The sequence below is a fragment of the Gopherus evgoodei genome, chromosome 1 (assembly GCF_007399415.2).
Source record: "Gopherus evgoodei ecotype Sinaloan lineage chromosome 1, rGopEvg1_v1.p, whole genome shotgun sequence".
NCBI classification, from domain to species: domain Eukaryota; kingdom Metazoa; phylum Chordata; order Testudines; family Testudinidae; genus Gopherus; species Gopherus evgoodei.
This window is the reverse complement of record NC_044322.1, coordinates 325,428,560-325,445,425: the sequence shown is the minus strand read 5'-3', so window position 1 is coordinate 325,445,425 and position 16,866 is coordinate 325,428,560. Positions and strand designations below refer to the sequence as shown.

At 40.0% G+C, this 16,866-nt stretch overlaps 1 protein-coding gene across 9 annotated transcripts in view; it reads left to right on the top strand.

Annotated features, from left to right (window-relative positions):
- POT1 (protection of telomeres 1) overlaps positions 1–16,866 on the top strand; it is a 159,405-nt gene that overhangs the window by 102,737 nt on the left and 39,802 nt on the right. For all 9 annotated transcript variants that reach the window (XM_030549168.1, XM_030549170.1, XM_030549169.1 and 6 more), the window contains 2 exons: positions 1,809–2,099; positions 8,692–8,847. In XM_030549168.1, coding sequence (XP_030405028.1) covers positions 1,809–2,099; positions 8,692–8,847 — 447 coding nt within the window. The remainder of the gene's footprint in view (positions 1–1,808; positions 2,100–8,691; positions 8,848–16,866) is intronic.

The window sequence follows — 16,866 nt, the reverse complement described above, 5'->3', positions numbered from 1 at the left end:
AGATTAAAATTTACAACATTATGTTTAGGAAAAGCTACCTCATGAAATGCTGCTTACTTCATCTGTCAGGTCTAGAGAATATATAAGTGCATGTAAGGTCGGACTTTATCCTAGAAAGGATCCTTAAGGTATTTATAATTTTTGACAGGGCTTATGCTAAACTGGCAAAGATTAAAGGACTCCCTGATGTCAAGCCCTCTTTAGCTGCTTTGTTTACAAATTCACAAAGTTTGTTTGTTTGTTAATTTATTTATTTATTTATTTGTTTGTATACTTATGTTACAAATTATGGTCTGGAAATGTTGACAAATTCTTGATTAAATCTCTTACAGTTTAGAACAGTTTTATAGTACAGATTCTTTTGGGTTTGTGCTATTTTCTAAATTGCTAGAGTATTTAAATGCCCTGAAAACAGGGCACTAGGAACTCTGTACTGATCACTTTACAGCATGGCTATGTTCTAAGATGGAGAAATGGCAAAATTATTCAAATGAGTTATTCTGAACAATTATTACCTTTTTGATAGCCATCTCTTAAGTTAAATAGGGCGAAGTACGCCAGTGCCTAGAGCTCCCGTTTATGGATCATATCATGTATGTGAGGATGTCCTATTGACATCACGTAGAGACTGGAGAATATAAGGAGCAGACTGCCTGCTGCTTGAGGGAACACTTCAGGATTTGAGCTTTTCAGAATTCATTACATAGGCCTGGTCTACACGGGGCGGGGGGTGGGGTGGGGGGGGGATTTATCTAAGTTATGCAACTTCAGCTACGTGAATAACATAGCTGAAGTTAACATACTTAAATCTACTTAACGCGGTGTCTTCCCCGTCAACCCCGTCTCGTTCTGGTGGAGTACCGAAGTCTACGAGAGAGTGCTCGGCGGTCGATTTTATCGCATCTTCACTGGATGCAAAAAATCGACCCCTGCTGGATTGATCGCTCCAGAGGTAAGTGTAGACATGCCCATAGTGGCATGTTAAATCAGTCATCTGGCAGGAGGTGTCCATTGCAGAGCAGCAGGAGAAAGCATATTTAGGTCTCTGAACTCCTATTAAGGTAAGTTACAGGCATGAATCAAGGGGAAAATTGATCTATTTATTGTGTTGTCATATGAGTAGAATTGTGTATTTTATTACTGAGGAACTGAAGGGGCAGCGTTCAACAATCTACTTTATTAGCTGGCAGTGTGATCTAGTGTATAAGGAGCTGGACTGGGACTCATGATCCTGGGGCTCTACCAGTGGTCTGCTGAGTAACCCGTTGCAAGTCATAAGAAAATAAAAACGGCCATATTGGGTCAGACCAATGATCATCTGTCTTTTGACAGTGCCCAGTGACAGATGCCATCCTCCATGAACTTACCTACTTTTTTTTAACCCAGTTATACTTTTGACCTTCACCTCACCCTGTGCCTCTGTTTTCTCATCTGTAAAGAGAAGTAGGGCAGATGCTTACCTCCATTTGGAAAGCACTTTGAGGTCTATGAATGAAAAACTCTATATGAGAGCTAGATATATTTGTAATTTATTTGCATATACATTTTGGATCCTGCTAGTACAGGAATTTATTGGTGTTAGGTTGCATTTTCTGTTGCTTCTCTAGTTAGTTTTCTGGGTATATTCATTTGTTTTGGGTTCTTTTCATTTGGTTCCTCCCTCCATATGTGTTCTTATTTTGTAGGAATAATATATTTTAAAGAGCAATAACAGGCAACAATCATTTTTATGCATATAAAATATTGAAATTTTTATACATTTTATGCACTGTAGTCAATATTTTTTTCTTCCCATTTTTGTGTTGTAGATCAGGGAATACAATAAACAGATGCAGGGGATTACTGGCATTGGCTTTGCATCCTTGACATTTGATGGAACCGTAGGAGCACCGATAGTGCCTCGAACCTCTAGTAAATCATACTCCTTCACAGAAGAAGAACAGAAAACAATAGAAGAACTACGTATGTGGGCAGCTAGTAATCTTTCAGTCTGTGGGCCAACAGCAAAATTGTCTGGTGTCCAGCCAATGCTGTTTTTTGACCTTACTTGCCAACTTGTAGGGAAAGCAGAAGTGGATGGATCTTCCTTTCTTCTCAAGGTGGATTTTTAAACAATTTAAATAATTTAAATAGTTGTTACAGATTGAGTATTAGATTCTTATTTCAAGGCTTTATGTTTCAGGGTTTTCATGAACTTGCTAATCTTATATTTAAATAATGTTATATAGAAGTCATTTCAACATTTAAGGGTTATTTTAGTAAATATATGATCCTCAACCAATTCACTTTCATACTAATTCATACTTCCATTTGTCTTTAAAGACATTCAGCTCACCTATTGCTCTAAAATTATTCACAAATGTTGGTTTGACAAGGTATGTGTTCAGAATATGATTTCACAAGCATTTGTAGTTAGGAATTACAGAATTTCTTAATGCTGAAAAAATGATATTGTCTGTTTTAAGTTTTTACATTGTTGCTAGTTAAACAACAGACTTCTTTTATGTACATGTCTCTGTATTGTTTCATTAGAACAGGGGTCCCCAACGCGGTGCTCACGGAGGCATCTAAATGCTCCCGCATCCTGGCTGGCGGTCGAGCATCCACCGAAATGCTGCTGAATTTCTGCAGCTTTTCGGCGGCAACGCCTCTCGATGACGCTTCTTGCCGCCGACAAGCGACGTCATCTAGAGGCATGGCCGCCAAAATGCCGCAGAAATTCAGCGGCATTTTGGCGGATGCTTGACCACCGCCACGGTCCTTCGTCTGGCACCTGCCAGACGAAAAGGTTGGGGACCACTGCACTAGAACATATGCAGGATATAATTTAATGCACTATGTAGCATTATGTAGCATATGGATGGATGGATTGAGAATGCTATCTTTTTGAGGTATTTGAGTTAGCCTTTACTAGTTATGTCTAAGTTCTTTGCAGGATCAGTGCTTGAGTAAAGAAACAAAATACACTGTGTCACGCTGCTTGAAAGCACTTTCTGGGAATTAATACTGAACATCAGCTAAGTGAAAAGGGATCTGTCTGTGTAATTTTTTCTGAATTAGCAACAGCAACAGTGGACTGAATTTATCCTGAAACCCCTCCATGGGTTGAGTGATAAGAATTAAGAAACAGTCTGATGTTTTCCATCTGAGTATTACTGCTTTTATGTATAGTAACACCAAGAAACAATTATCTGAAGCCATATTTTAGTATTTTTAGATAGGCAGAAAATAATGCATTATTCCTTCATTAAAGCAGCAGAACATTGTTTACACGACATAAAAAGGAATGTTACTTAAAGTACATCCTGCAACATGCCCTACAGCTGTTACAAACAGTTTAATTCAAGCAAACCCATGTAAAATGGATGTCAAACAAGGATTAATACAATGATTTAAGCACTTCATGAACTGGAGGTAAAATGTTCATAGTTCATTACCTCAATGAGCACACATTCATGCTGAGAGATCCTTTTGTAAGGACACAGGCAAGTAATTTCTTAAATTATTAATCTTTCATTGCTCTCTGTTTATTTCAAGTTTGATAGATTCTTGCATTTGTGTCAGTTTTATATAATCAAAAAACTGGGGGCATATCTATACTCTCCATCGGATTAGTGGGTAGCGTTTAATGTATCGGGGATCGATTTATCACGTCTCGTCTGGACGCAATAAATCGATCCGCTAATCGACGCCCGTACTCCACCTCGGCAGGAAGAGTAAGCGGAGTCAACAGGGGAGCCGCGGCAGTCGACTTGCCGCCGTGAGGATGGCCAGGTAAGTCAAACTAAGATACTTTGATGTCAGCTACACGAATAGCATAGCTGAAATTGCGTATCTTAGTTCCGCACACGCACACACACCCGCTAGTGTAGCCCAAGCCTGGGAGAGGGGGAGATAAAGACTTGACTTGTGAAAGTAAAACTTTGATGAAACCACAGCATGGTAAATCAATTTGTTTGTATTAGTAATGTTGACAGTGTCATTTTTGGAGGAATAGCATAAAGATATTACTGCATAAAACTATATTTAAATATAGCAGTTAGACAAATTCAAAAATGCAAATTTTTGGATTAATATTGTTATGGCATAGTTAATGGACTCGGGGCCTATGTGCTAAAGTCTGTCTGATTCTCTATCAAACATTGATCTTGCTATAAGTAAGGCTCGTACTTTCGGCAGGGCCTTGGCTAGCCTGTGCTGAATTGCTAAAAGGTAGTGTCCGTGCCTGTCATAAACAGATAAGTAAGAGTTAATAGAACAGAAGTACTTCCTATCTCTTTTGCCTGGAAAGGGTTAACAAGATCAGTGAGCCTGGCTGTCTCCTGACCAGAGGACCAATCAGGGGACAGGATACTTTCAGATCTTGAGGGAGGGAAGTTTTTGTGTGTGCTGTTAGTGTTTGGTGGTGGTTCTCTCTAGGTTCTGAGAGTGACCAGACGTGCAACCAGGTTTCTCTCCAATCTCTCTAATACAGTCTCTTATATGTCCAGAATAGTAAGTACTAGGTAGATAAAGCGAGTTAGGCTTATGTTTGTTTTCTTTATTTGCAAATGTGTATTTGGCTGGAAGGAGTTCAAATTTGTATTTTGCTGAAAGGATTTTAATTTGTACTTGTATACTTAGGCTGGGAGGGTACTCCCAGTGTCTACAGCTGAAAGACCCTGTAACATATTCCATCTTAAATTTACAAAGATAATTTTTACTGTTTTTTCTTTCTTTAATTAAAAGCTTTTCTTGTTTAAGAACCTGATGGTTTGTTTTTTTTATTCTGGTGTGAGACCCCAGGGGAGGGGGTCTGGATCCACCATGGAATTGGTAGGGAGAAAGGAGGGAAGGGGGAGAGAGGTTAATTTCTCTCTGTGTTAGGATTACTTTCTCTCTCAGGGAGAGTCTGGGAGGGGGAGAGAGAAGGAGTGGGGACGGTGAATTTTCCTCTCTGTTTTAAGATTCAAGGAGTTTGAATCACAGTAATCTTCCAGGGTAACCCAGGGAGGGGAAGCCTGGGAGAGGCAATGGTGAGGGAAAGGGTTTACTTTCCTTGTATTAAGATCCAGAGGGACTGGGTCTTGGGGGTCCCTGGGCAAGGTTTTGGGGGGACCAGAGTGTACTGGAATTCCTGGTTGGTGGCAGCGCTACAAGTACTAAGCTGGTAATTAAGCTTAGAGGAATTCATGCTGGTACCCCATCTTTTGGACGCTAAGGTTCAGAGTGGGGAATTATACCATGACAGTGCCACCACCATTTCATATAGTTCAGATAGTGCTCTTGATTAAGTCTTTGTTCTTGTGATTTAAAGCCATGATTGTTTGACCATTTAATCATTTTCAGCAGACCAGTTGCTCAGTGAATAAGTATGTGAAGGTATTCATCATTGAGGTGCCCTAATAGACCTTTTGATGTTCACTCAGAGAAACACTCAAACTTACTTCCAGGGCTTTGTGCATGGCCCATAGTATTTGTTTAACCAGTTTTTGATAATGTATTTGTTGCACAGTACTAATAAACCAAATGACCATTAGCAGTGCTGTGCAAAAAAATGGCCAAAAAGCAATTGGCAAGTGCTTACCAACTGCTCTGAGAATTTGCTTTTAAAATCAGGGATACTCAGAACCTCAGACTGAAGCAAAAGCTATCAGAAGGAAAAATTAAAACTCTGAACTGAATTTTTAATGCATAAATAAGATGAAGTTTACAAGATTAAAATTTTTGATTTGTAGTGTAACAGGAGTTAGTCCCTGCAGTACCAGGGATGGAGAAATGGACAGGTCTTTAAAGATAAAGGGTCAGTGGCTTCTTGTTCTAGCAAAATATTGGTTCCATCTACTCATTCCCAGTGTTTCAACTGCTTAAGAAGGAATCTTGAGCTTCACTCACATCTATGAAAGTAGAACAGGAACCACAGATTAAAGGTCTTTCTTGGAAGAGGCCTTAGTGGCTAATGAGTATGAAAAGGGATGATAGGTCCTTCAGGTTCCTCCTGCTAAGGCAGGGCAAACTTTTTGGCCCGAGGGCCACATCTGGGTGGGGAAATTGCATGTAGGGCCATGAATGTAGGGCTGGGACAGGAGGTTGGGGTGCAGGAAAGGGTGCGGTGTGCGGGAAGGAACTCAGGGCAAGGGGTTGGGGTAGAGGAAGAGTGCAGGGCGTACGAGAGGGCTCAGGGCAAGGGGCTGGGGTGCAGGAGAGGGTGCACAGTGCAAGAGGGGGCTCAGGACTGGTGCAGGGAGGGATGCGGAGTGCAGGAGAGGGCTCATGGCAGGGGATTGGGGTGCAGGAGGAGTGTGAGGTGCAGCAGGGGGTTGGGGTGCAGGAGGGGTGCGAGGTGCGACAGGGGGTTGGGATGCAGGCAGGGGGCTCGGGGCAGGGAATTGAGGCTCAGGAGAGAGGCACAGTGCAGCGGGGGGTTGGGGTGCAGGAGGGGTGCTAGGTGCTTTGGGGCTCAGGGCAGGAAGGGTGCAGGCAGTGTGTGGCAGGGGGCTCAGGGCGGGGAGTTAGGATGCGAGGTGCAAGAGGTGTTCGGGGTGTGGGCTCCAGCCCAGCACCGCTTACCTGGAGCGGCTCTGGAGTGGAAGCAGCACACACCGGGGCCAGGGCAGGCTCCTGAGAACTGTGGCCAATGGGAGCTTCAGGGGAGGTACCCACAGGCAAGGGCAGCGCACTCAGCCCTCTGCCCCCCTCTCCCAGGGGCTGCAGGGATGTGGGGCCGGCCACTTCTGGGAGCGGCGCGGGGCCCATAGTACCACTGGAGTGGCAATCATGCAGGCAGGATCCAAAGCCCTGAGGGGCCAGATTTAGCCCGCGGACCGTAGTTTGCCCACCTCTGAGCTAAGGACTTATCAAAAATTAAATTAAAGAGTTATCCTTAGATCTGACAGGGGGGAAAACAGTTCTTTGGATCAGAGTTTATCAATTCCCTCTCTTGAGTGTTGGACTATGGAGTTGTTCCAAATACAGCCAGTTGAAAAATGAGAGGGAAATTTTCAAAATCCACACACACTGCTGCTTTTTCTGTCAATTGATCAGTTCTACTCCTGAGACCAACAGTAAAGGAAATCCTTGGTGCTTTATTCCGGTTTTTTAAAGTACAAAAATACTGGCAACATTTTAATAGCTCAGATAACTTAGGCACCGATATTCCAAATCAGGTAAGATGTTGGATCCAAATTTGGTTCCAGTTATGCCCTGGTGCAGTTGTTGTTGGAAGTTAGAACTACTTAGGATTCATGGCAGTAAGTTCCTTTTCTTGCTCTGGGTCTTCAGGGTGGATGGCTTTCTCCTTTTGTCTGCTTTGTCAGGTTGAGCACATATGGTTTCTCTAGCTTTTTTGCACATGACTTGTATTTCTTGTAAATGCTTCTCTTGAGGGCCCTTCAAACAGAGGATATCTTTCCATCTAAGCTACAGGAAGTAAACAAAAAGGGAAGTCTTTTCTGTCTTTTGCAAATTGCCTCTGCAGATCCTAACTCTTGGGAAAACATGCTTTGGCATCATGTATTGAGACTTGTCTAGAAAACAGTGTCCATTGAGGTTGTGTTTCCTTGTATATCCAACATTTAATTGTAATAGCCCTATCTACCCTTAGTTTCTTTCCTACACTGTAAACAGCAGCTTTCTGAACCATATTTGTTTACAACTATTATTGTCTACTTTGGTAATAACCTTGCCACTTCATTTCATAGGGTATAGATTAAACTGTAATTTTAAGAAGCTAGTAACTGCTAATAGTTTAGTGTTTACTTTAGGTCTCTGTTGTTATGAAGCCCTAAACTTGTTGTTTGCTCTGTTGCCAATTATCCCCATGTGGACCCAAATAAAAAATTCCAGATTTGAATGGTATATATCAAATGACAATAAAATGTCCATAATGAACCACCACACCAGACACATTCAACCCTGGGAGAAAACAGCTCTTTCTAGAGAGTTGCTAGCATGTACTGGCTTTTCCTCCTTTGGCCTGCCTTCCACAGCAGCAAAAAGATCTGTTGAAAGAAAGGAATCCAACATTTGAAAGGCCAGCTAAACACCACTGGGTGCCTTTCCTCCAACTGAGCACCATGAGAGAACCCACCAAAACATTTCTAGGGCTTAGTTCATGGGTCCAGCTACAATTTTTATACCTGAGAGAAGTTTTTTCCTTCTCCCAGTCCAACTGCCTGATAAGCATCCTAGAAAATCAAGTCCATGTTAACAAGAGTCCCAAATTCTCTCTAGACATTCCCTCAAGCAGTCTGTGTCACTTACACAACCAGATCTGTGGCACTTCCCATCACTCTCCCCCACTACTAATTGATTTTTGAATCTCTGGCTTTTCTTAAGGTGTTCAGGCTAAGATGTTAGATTTACCTTTTGAGGGACTGGGCTTGTTCATCACAAAGAGTGACAAAGTTTGGAGAAGAAGAAAAAAGTAGTGAATACCAATTTAGAGTATGTGTAGCATAAAAAAACATAGGGGCCATGATCCACACTACTTTCACTTGATTCAGCAGGAATTTTTCAAGTTTGTTTTTCTAAGTTAATAGGGAAAGGACTGGAACTTTAGTAACTATTTTGACTCAAAATATTTAATCATGTGAAGATAAATAGTTACATATGTTTGTAACAATTTAATCTAAAGTAATCAACTTTTAAAATATTTTATTTGCACATTAAAAGTATTAAAAGAGATTGATTAAATCATTTCTTTTCACACAGGTATGGGATGGTACAAAATGTCCCTACCCATCTTGGAAGGTGCTTGTGGAAGAAAGTGATCTTGAAGGAGATAAAGTTCTCATCCGTCGGCTGAGAAATCTGATTGTAGACATTCTAGTTTACGATAACCATGTGAAACTGGCAAAATCACTGAAGGTAACAGAGAACTCAGTGTTTTTAACTTTAATTTTACTGGATTTTTTTTCATTTTGATTTGGATTCACTTAATGAAAGCTAGCTACTCACTTCTACAGGTGATGACTTAGTTTCCAATGTGCTTTTTATCCTTTACAGTCTTTCCCATACATGCTATTTTAGTGCAGACCACCTTCAGCAGGTGTGAAACAGCCTCCTTACCTTAAAATCACAATGAAAAATTATCCTTCCAATTAAACAGCTCTTTCCAGACATTGAAATGTCATGCATTGCCATGTGAACATAATGCATTATGGAAAATGTATTCTATAGTTGAAAATTGTTTATTGGAACTGATGTAAAATGGGGTTAAATTTGGAGCCCAATTAAATGATAATTAATAGTCTATAAAAGGGTATTTTATATTCTGTGAACTCTGCTGCATTCTGTAAAACTTATCTTGTTTTAGTGGGTCAGTAATGTTGATTATACTTACATAGGGAAAAGAACAATATAATTAAATGTTTGATCTTTAGCAACAGTGCCATCTTGCTTCTGATTGGCAGAAAATGTAGCTTTCATTTTACAGCATGACTGCTGTGGTTACGCTATTTAAGTTATCCTCGTTTTTCTGATCAATTTTATAAGTAATTGAGGAGTGTGGGGAGTATAAAGATATATTTTTATTTGGCAAATATTAATTCAGCATTATGGGTAGACTTAAAATCAATTTACAATACTGATACATTAATAAAGATAGACATGTTCATGAGTAATTTGCAAATGACAAGATGGCCCTTGTTTATGTAAGAATTGTTAACTATGTTTAGTCACACAATTATTTTTATTGATCTTAGATTTTTTCCAAATATAGATTTCTCTTGCTAAAAGAGTCACTCCAAAAGCAGTGTTGAACAGTAGTCTGAGAATTAGGAGGGGAAAGTCTACATTTTCTATGATTCTAAAGATGAACAGTTTTCTTTTACTGTGAAGTCTTGGGCGTTAATAGCTCTCTCTCTCTCTCTCTCTCCCCCCCCCCTCCCTCTCTCTCTCCACCCTTCTCAGCCAGTAATGTTTGTAGTAGAAGTTTCCCTTCCTTAATCCAGGTTTTAATATAAGAACTTAATACATGGGTGATTTCATGAGCTGCCTCTACTTTTGTTCCCATTTGTCTCTTCCTGCTTCTTTCTTGTATCTCATACATCTGTGTCTTTACTAGGAAATTGTATTGTGTTTATAGATTTTTAGGCCAGAAGCAATCATTATGATGATCTAATCTGACCACCTGTGTAGTACAAGCTACAGAATTCACCCAGTAGCATAACCAAGGCCATATAATTTCACCCCCTCATGTTATTGGGATGTTACAGTGCTAACCATCACTCACTAGTCAGTGTGGTGTGAACTAACTGTGGTTAAATGCTGCTGGACCTAGTTTAACTAGTTTACACAGTGCTGACCATGACTTGTTCTTGTCTGCTGACCAGCAAGTGATGTTTATGTTCCTATCATCTGTTATGTCTGTTCACAGTCGCATAGCATGATTAGATTTCCAGGTGAAGACAAGCCCTAGGAAAGTCTCTCCAGACACAATTTAGTCAAACATCTTTCAGAGACAGAATGTGATATCTATGCTTTGCTGCCCTGTTTGGCCCAGCATGCATGAGCCATAGGATGATATTTTGAACCTAATACAGAGTAACAATAAAAGGGTTTTGCTAATCCTATGCAAGCCAAGGTCCTGCCCCAAGAACCCTTGCAGTAAAAATACAGATAAAGGACATGAGGAGGAACATCTTCGGGGGACACTTGAGGACATTTTGAATACCAATATTGTAAAATTGTAATGAGTTATGCCAGATATGCCATGTAAGGTATCTGCAAAAATGTTATAATTTGCCAAGGACAATAATCTTGTTTATATGTTTGTATCACCTTTGTATTGTGGGTTATAGATATGTATGTATGTATGTCTGTATTTCAAAACTTGTGCTATGCTTCTGGGTGACACCCCCAGGCAGTTTGGCATCAGCACTGCCTAGCCTGCTTGATGGCCCATTAAGGACCATCAGCTGTACAACTGACCCATTGAGAGAAGGCAAGGCCTTATGACTCAGAAGGCATGCAGGGACATGTTTATAGACAGAACTCTAAGGTTTCCAGGCTATGTGCTGGGCAGCTTGTGTTTGAGGTAGCACAAGCTGCATGGCAAAAGACTATAAAACGCAGCTGCATCTTCTCCATTTTGTCTTCATTCCTGCTTCTTACCTCTGGAATAACCTTTCTGTAAACTAAGCTCTGAATAAAGGACTGAATGACCTATCCAAGATGTGGATGTGTTCTAATCTAGTGGGACTTTCAAGCCAGCAAACTAAGCGATACTGCTAGGAACCTGATATATGGACTTCGAAATCTTTGTATGTATGTGATTGTTTTACTATTTAAAATCTCTCTCCTTGTTCTTCCTTTTTTCTTTATAATAAACCTTTAGTTTTAGACACTAAGGGGATTGGCTGGCAGGGTGGTATTTTGTATAAGATTCAAACCTTTACTGACATGGTGATATGGCTGACCCTTTGGGGTCAAAAGAACATTTTATATATGTGAGCAGAGTTTTTTAAATAATGTCTCACTGAACTGGGCCTAGGTGCTGATTGGGATCCAGAGAACTGGAATGCAATCAAGGGTGCTGTGTGATTTCTTTTTTTGTTTCTTGATAACCAGTGTGGGGATCTGAAGCACAGTTTGTGACTTGTTGGGGAGTTTAACTTCAGTGTTACCCACCAGTATTGGGAATATCTGCTCTCCCTTTTGCAGCCTACCCTGATGTTAGCATTTCCAGTGAGGGCTCCCCAGGCCCACCAGGTCACACACATGTAAAAAGAATGTGTTTGACATGATTAGGTTTGGTACATATCTTGTAGGTCCAGATTGTTGTGTGTATGTTTGTTGCAATTTTATTCGTATATATCTTTGAAATTTCTATTGCGGGCAAAAGTAGATCTATCTTAGGTACTTATATGGCCCATGATACCATAGTATCTGAACACCTCCCAATCTTTGATGTATTTATCGTCAGGTACGAAAGTGCTATTGTCCCCATTTTACAGATGAGGAACTGAGGCACAGATACTAGGTGACTTGCTTGTGGTTACACAGGAAATCTGTGGTTTAGCAGGGCATTGAACCCTGGTCTCACAAATCCCAGCCTAACCACTGGGCAATCCTTTATCTCTGACTGGTAATAGAAGACTAGCCAAAATAACGGAATTTCTAGATGGTTTGGACCTTGGGAGAATGGAGACTGTTCAAGTGTAGTGTCACTGTGGGAATGGGAGATGTTTAAGATGTTAATGGTGAAGAAGAAAAAGAGTTTGGTAGATGGAAAAAGTTAATAAAGCAAAATGCAGTAATGGGAAATGCAGTAGAAAATGAGAACGCATAGCAGCAGAGGTAGAATGTATTGCATCTTATTAGAAGAATTGGTGAGGGGAAAGATGGGAAGAAAGGAGGGAGACCTGAGAAGAGGAGACTGCATTATGCACATCCTTGTTATCTCTTGCCTGAGCAAGACTTTTGACTGTAGAGATAGAGAAAGGAAGGGACACATTTTTTGTGTGTGTTGTAGACGAAGTGACTACATTTTGCACAAATTTGGATTTGAAACTAGGAGGACAGAAAGAGTATTGGAAAATTATCCCAAAATTGTGAACCTGCAAAGTTCAGGGTGCTGTGCCTGCCCAAAATATTGATGTCACTATATGATTAGTCAAGTAAGTATTCATCTATTGCTGGAATTCACTAAGATTTTTATGACATATTTTCTTAACTACAGGCTAAATCAGAATTATAGGCATTGAGCCTTCTTTGTATTCATTTACAGCAGGCCTGCACAACATGTGGGCTGGGGGCCGCATGCGGCCTGCATGCGCTCACTGTGCAGCCCGTGGGGGGTGAGTAGATGGGCTCACTGTGCGGCCCAGGCAAGTGGCGGGTGAGGGAGGGGGGCTGGAGAGGCGAGTGGGCAGTGGTGGGGGCTGAGGAGTCGAGCCAGGGGGGTGGGGGGCTGAGGAGGTGAGTGGGGGGGGAGGTGAGCCGGCAGCAAGGGAGAGGGGGCTGAGGAGGCGAGTGGGCGGGCAGTGGCGGGGGGGGTGAGTGGGCCAGCCAGGGACTGGGGGGCTTAGGAGGCGAGTGGGCGGGCAGTGGCAGGGGAGGGTGAGGAGGCAAGCCGGGGGGAGGGGGAGGCTGAGGAGGCAAGCGAGGAGTCAGTTGCTGGACCTGTTCTACTGATCTGGTCTGGCTCCCATCCCCTCTCCAAGGGTTGCAGCTGTCTGGAGGTGCTGCCTTCCATGCCTTCCTCATTCATTCAACAGGGCAATTGATTACGAAGTGGAGGAAAGATCTTATTCTACTTCTAGCAAAAAAGACATTTTTCTTTTACCTTTATTATACTACCTTAGGGGCCCGCTGTAACATATTACCAAGGTTCATTACCGTTGTTCTGGTAGGGCAGCGCTGGGGAAGGAGGGTTTGTTTCTGCAGGGTGGGTGGTGCTGGGGGGTGGGGGACGACGCTGGGAGGGGGTATTGTGTTTTGAAGGGACTTGGCGGCACTAGGGGGAGCATGGTGAGTTCGCCCCTCAGCTCTTTTCTTTGGAGTGATATGGCCCTCACCACTTTATGACTTGTGCAGGCCTGATTTACAGACTTTAATTTTTGTTATAGTAGGTATTTTTTAATTTAGGTGAGATTACAGTAAAAGTGTGGATTCCAGCTGCTGCATGCTGAAATTTTATAAATCTTTGAAGTTTAATATTTGTGTGCACTCAATTTTGCTTATTTGTCAGATAGAATAGACTCATAATTAAAACTTTGGGTGTTCTTTGTAAAAGGCAGAGATTCTTTATTAAAGGGTTTGCTGTACATTTGAGGGGATGTTTGCAAGAGAATGTAACTGAAATAATCTAAGGTCATATTATTCCATTTAATACTTCATGCAGTACAGGCTTTTGTAATGCACAGATAAGGAAATCACCTAATTCTGTGCATAAGTCTGAGCACATGCTTAAAGTCCTTTTGAAGTCAATGGGATTTAAGTAAAAATTTAAGTGCTTTCCAGAATAGGTACTAACATAAAAATGCCCTTAATAGGTATTGTAATTTAGGACGTGTTTTGGCGATTTTAGGATATTAGAACCAATAAAATACTACACTATTTGTCTTTTCCTTTGAAATTCCTTTAGAATTGTGTTTTCATGTGAATTGCTGTTAAAGTGGTAGGTTACACTTTCCAGTATCATCATGTACCATTTGGAATAACAGCAGTAGCTTTGAATAATGATGTTTTAATGTAAAAATAACCTATGTTACGCAGACTTGTTATCAAGAGATCAATAGCAAAGACTGTATGAAAAAAAATAATTTTATTTTAAAATTATATGTATTTGAGAGCATTCTGACAAGGAGCAAGAAAAGCTCATAATAGAGAAATTGAGTAGTGCATTATAGTCAATTTATAACAAATCATGAAGCATGGCATCAGAATATATTCATGCTTATTCCCTGCAAGAGTTTGTAAAAACAACTATATTGTCTTTCAGTGTATGCCAGAGAGAACTAAAGATCTGAATATATTATATACATCTTTTTTCCAGTAAGATTATGAATAGGGTTTTCTGTTGAGAAAACTACAGATTAGTAGTCTTTGACTACACTGTAATTGCTACTGATAAATAGGCTTTATTTTATATAGCTCTTCACCATTGCTGCATTGGGAGAGATGTAAATGTACATTGTCCTAGCAGGTGCTCCAGTATTGTATTGTACCAGCAAGCACATTATCTCTTTGAATATAAGAAAGCAGTGCGCCTTCTGAACGCATGCAGAAAGGGCTACATCCAGAGAGGTAGGCAGGCAGGGCCATGGTCCTTCCCCACCCCAACTTCTTTGTGTGTGTGTGTGTGTGTGTGTGTGTGTGTGTGTGTGACATCTCACTTGTGAAGGACTGGCCACAATTTAATCCATTATGTATTGTGATGTAGAATCTGAATATGACAGAATGGTCAGCAATATATGTTAAAAAGAAATCATTTTGAGTTTCGCAAGTAGATTAAAAAGCTAATATTTGCTTACTGGTACCATAGAGATCTCCAAAGTTAATTGGAATCTGATCATCTCAGATACCAGTGTTAACTAATTATTGGCCAGTATTAGCTTTTTAATGACTGCCACTCTAAATGTTCTTTAAAATACTGTGCATTCTTTTTAACAAATGTAGGCATTGTCCTGTGTGGTTTAGGATAGTGTGGAGAACTTGGTTTCCTGAAAAGTTGATTTAACTTTTACTTGCCTTAAATATCTTACGTAATTTTGTTATTTATCATATATTTTATTTGTAACATTTTCTTTCATCATCTGTTGTTTTTAGAATCGTCATCTATGAATTATTGGTATCTACTTCTGGTATGTTCTTGAATGCTATCTGGAATGTTTTGATGTTGATTTCCATTTTGATGTTTCTTTAACATTTTTTTTAAGCATACTTGTTGTACAGGTGCCAGTTGTGGTTAATTAAGAGGATTGTTCTAGTTCAGGTAAGGAGAGCTGTTTCTTGTCTCTAGTTATTGACATCTATAATTGAAGATGTCAGTTATGAAGACTGATAGTGTCAGTGTTCTTTTTAATATTTTTTTCCCAGTGGATTATATGTTAGCACCAGCTAAAACATAAAGAAGTGTCATATGCTTTTCCTACAAGCATTCTCTGAATTGGGAGGTGATACTACTTAGCATGTTCAAAGCTTCTTACTTAATGTGGTGCTAACAATATGCAATGCTGCCTCCCAAAGGAATATATATATATTACACTTTCTTATATAGTGTATAATCAGCTAATGTTATACTGTGTTGATATTCATAACCTGTACAACTGTTTTAATATATGACCCTGCTGATTATATCACTTTAGTTGGAAGCAGTTATCAAATGTCTAAAACAAATTAATAGTATTACTAAGAATGAAAAGACATGTATGTGGATGTGAGCAAAATATAAGTATGGGGGAAAGCAGTCCCTTGTAATGATTAAAAAACTGGAGAGGTTCATTTCATCATTCATTAATATAGTACAATATGTAGTTCGATTTGACTTTGTTTGAAGTACAACACAACATCCATACTTAATGTATTACGATGACATTGAGTATTGCTAGCTTGCAATCTCCTGTCTGACTTTTAATCCAGCAGTTTCACTTCTCTTTTGCTTGGGTGGAAAGACTAATGATGGTAAATATCTAGTTCCATGATATGCTATTTTGAGCTCCATAGAGCCAGTTGGAGCAAAAATAGCTTTATAAGTTACTCATTTGGCTCTCTAATTGTAGTTACAAGTTTTTTAAAAAAAAATCAGATCCAAAATTCACGTTTAACTGCCTGAAATCTTAGTAGAATTTCACTTTTAGTCTGTTTAAAAAAAAAAAAAAAAAAAGCTGCTCAGAGCTAATCATACAGTTAGATTTATTCCTTTGGATCATTTGATATGAGGACAAATACAGCACTTAACTATTAAAAATTTATCCAGCTCAGAAATTTTTGCTATCAGGCATATTTTATAAGATATATAAAATATATGTTCTCTTGTATATTTTATAAAGATTCAACTCCAAAAAGGGTTTCAGAATAGCAGCCGTGTTAATCTGTATCCGCAAAAAGAACAGAAGTACTTGTGGCACCTTAGAGACTAACAAATTTATTTGAGCATAAGCTTTCATGGGCTACAGCCCACTTCATCAGACACATAGACTGGAACAGATAGTGAGGAGATATATATACATACAGAGAACATGAAAAGGTGGGAGTTGCCAAAAAAAAAATCTCTTTTATACAAGGGTCTTTCATTTATGTATGATTCAGACTAAAACTCCAGGTTAAAAATCAGAAAAAGAGGAATTCATGTTTTCCCATACCTGGACAATTGGTCAGTGAAGGGGACAAGTCTTATGACCACATACGCTTACATAGTCCAGCATGCAAGATTGCTCCTTT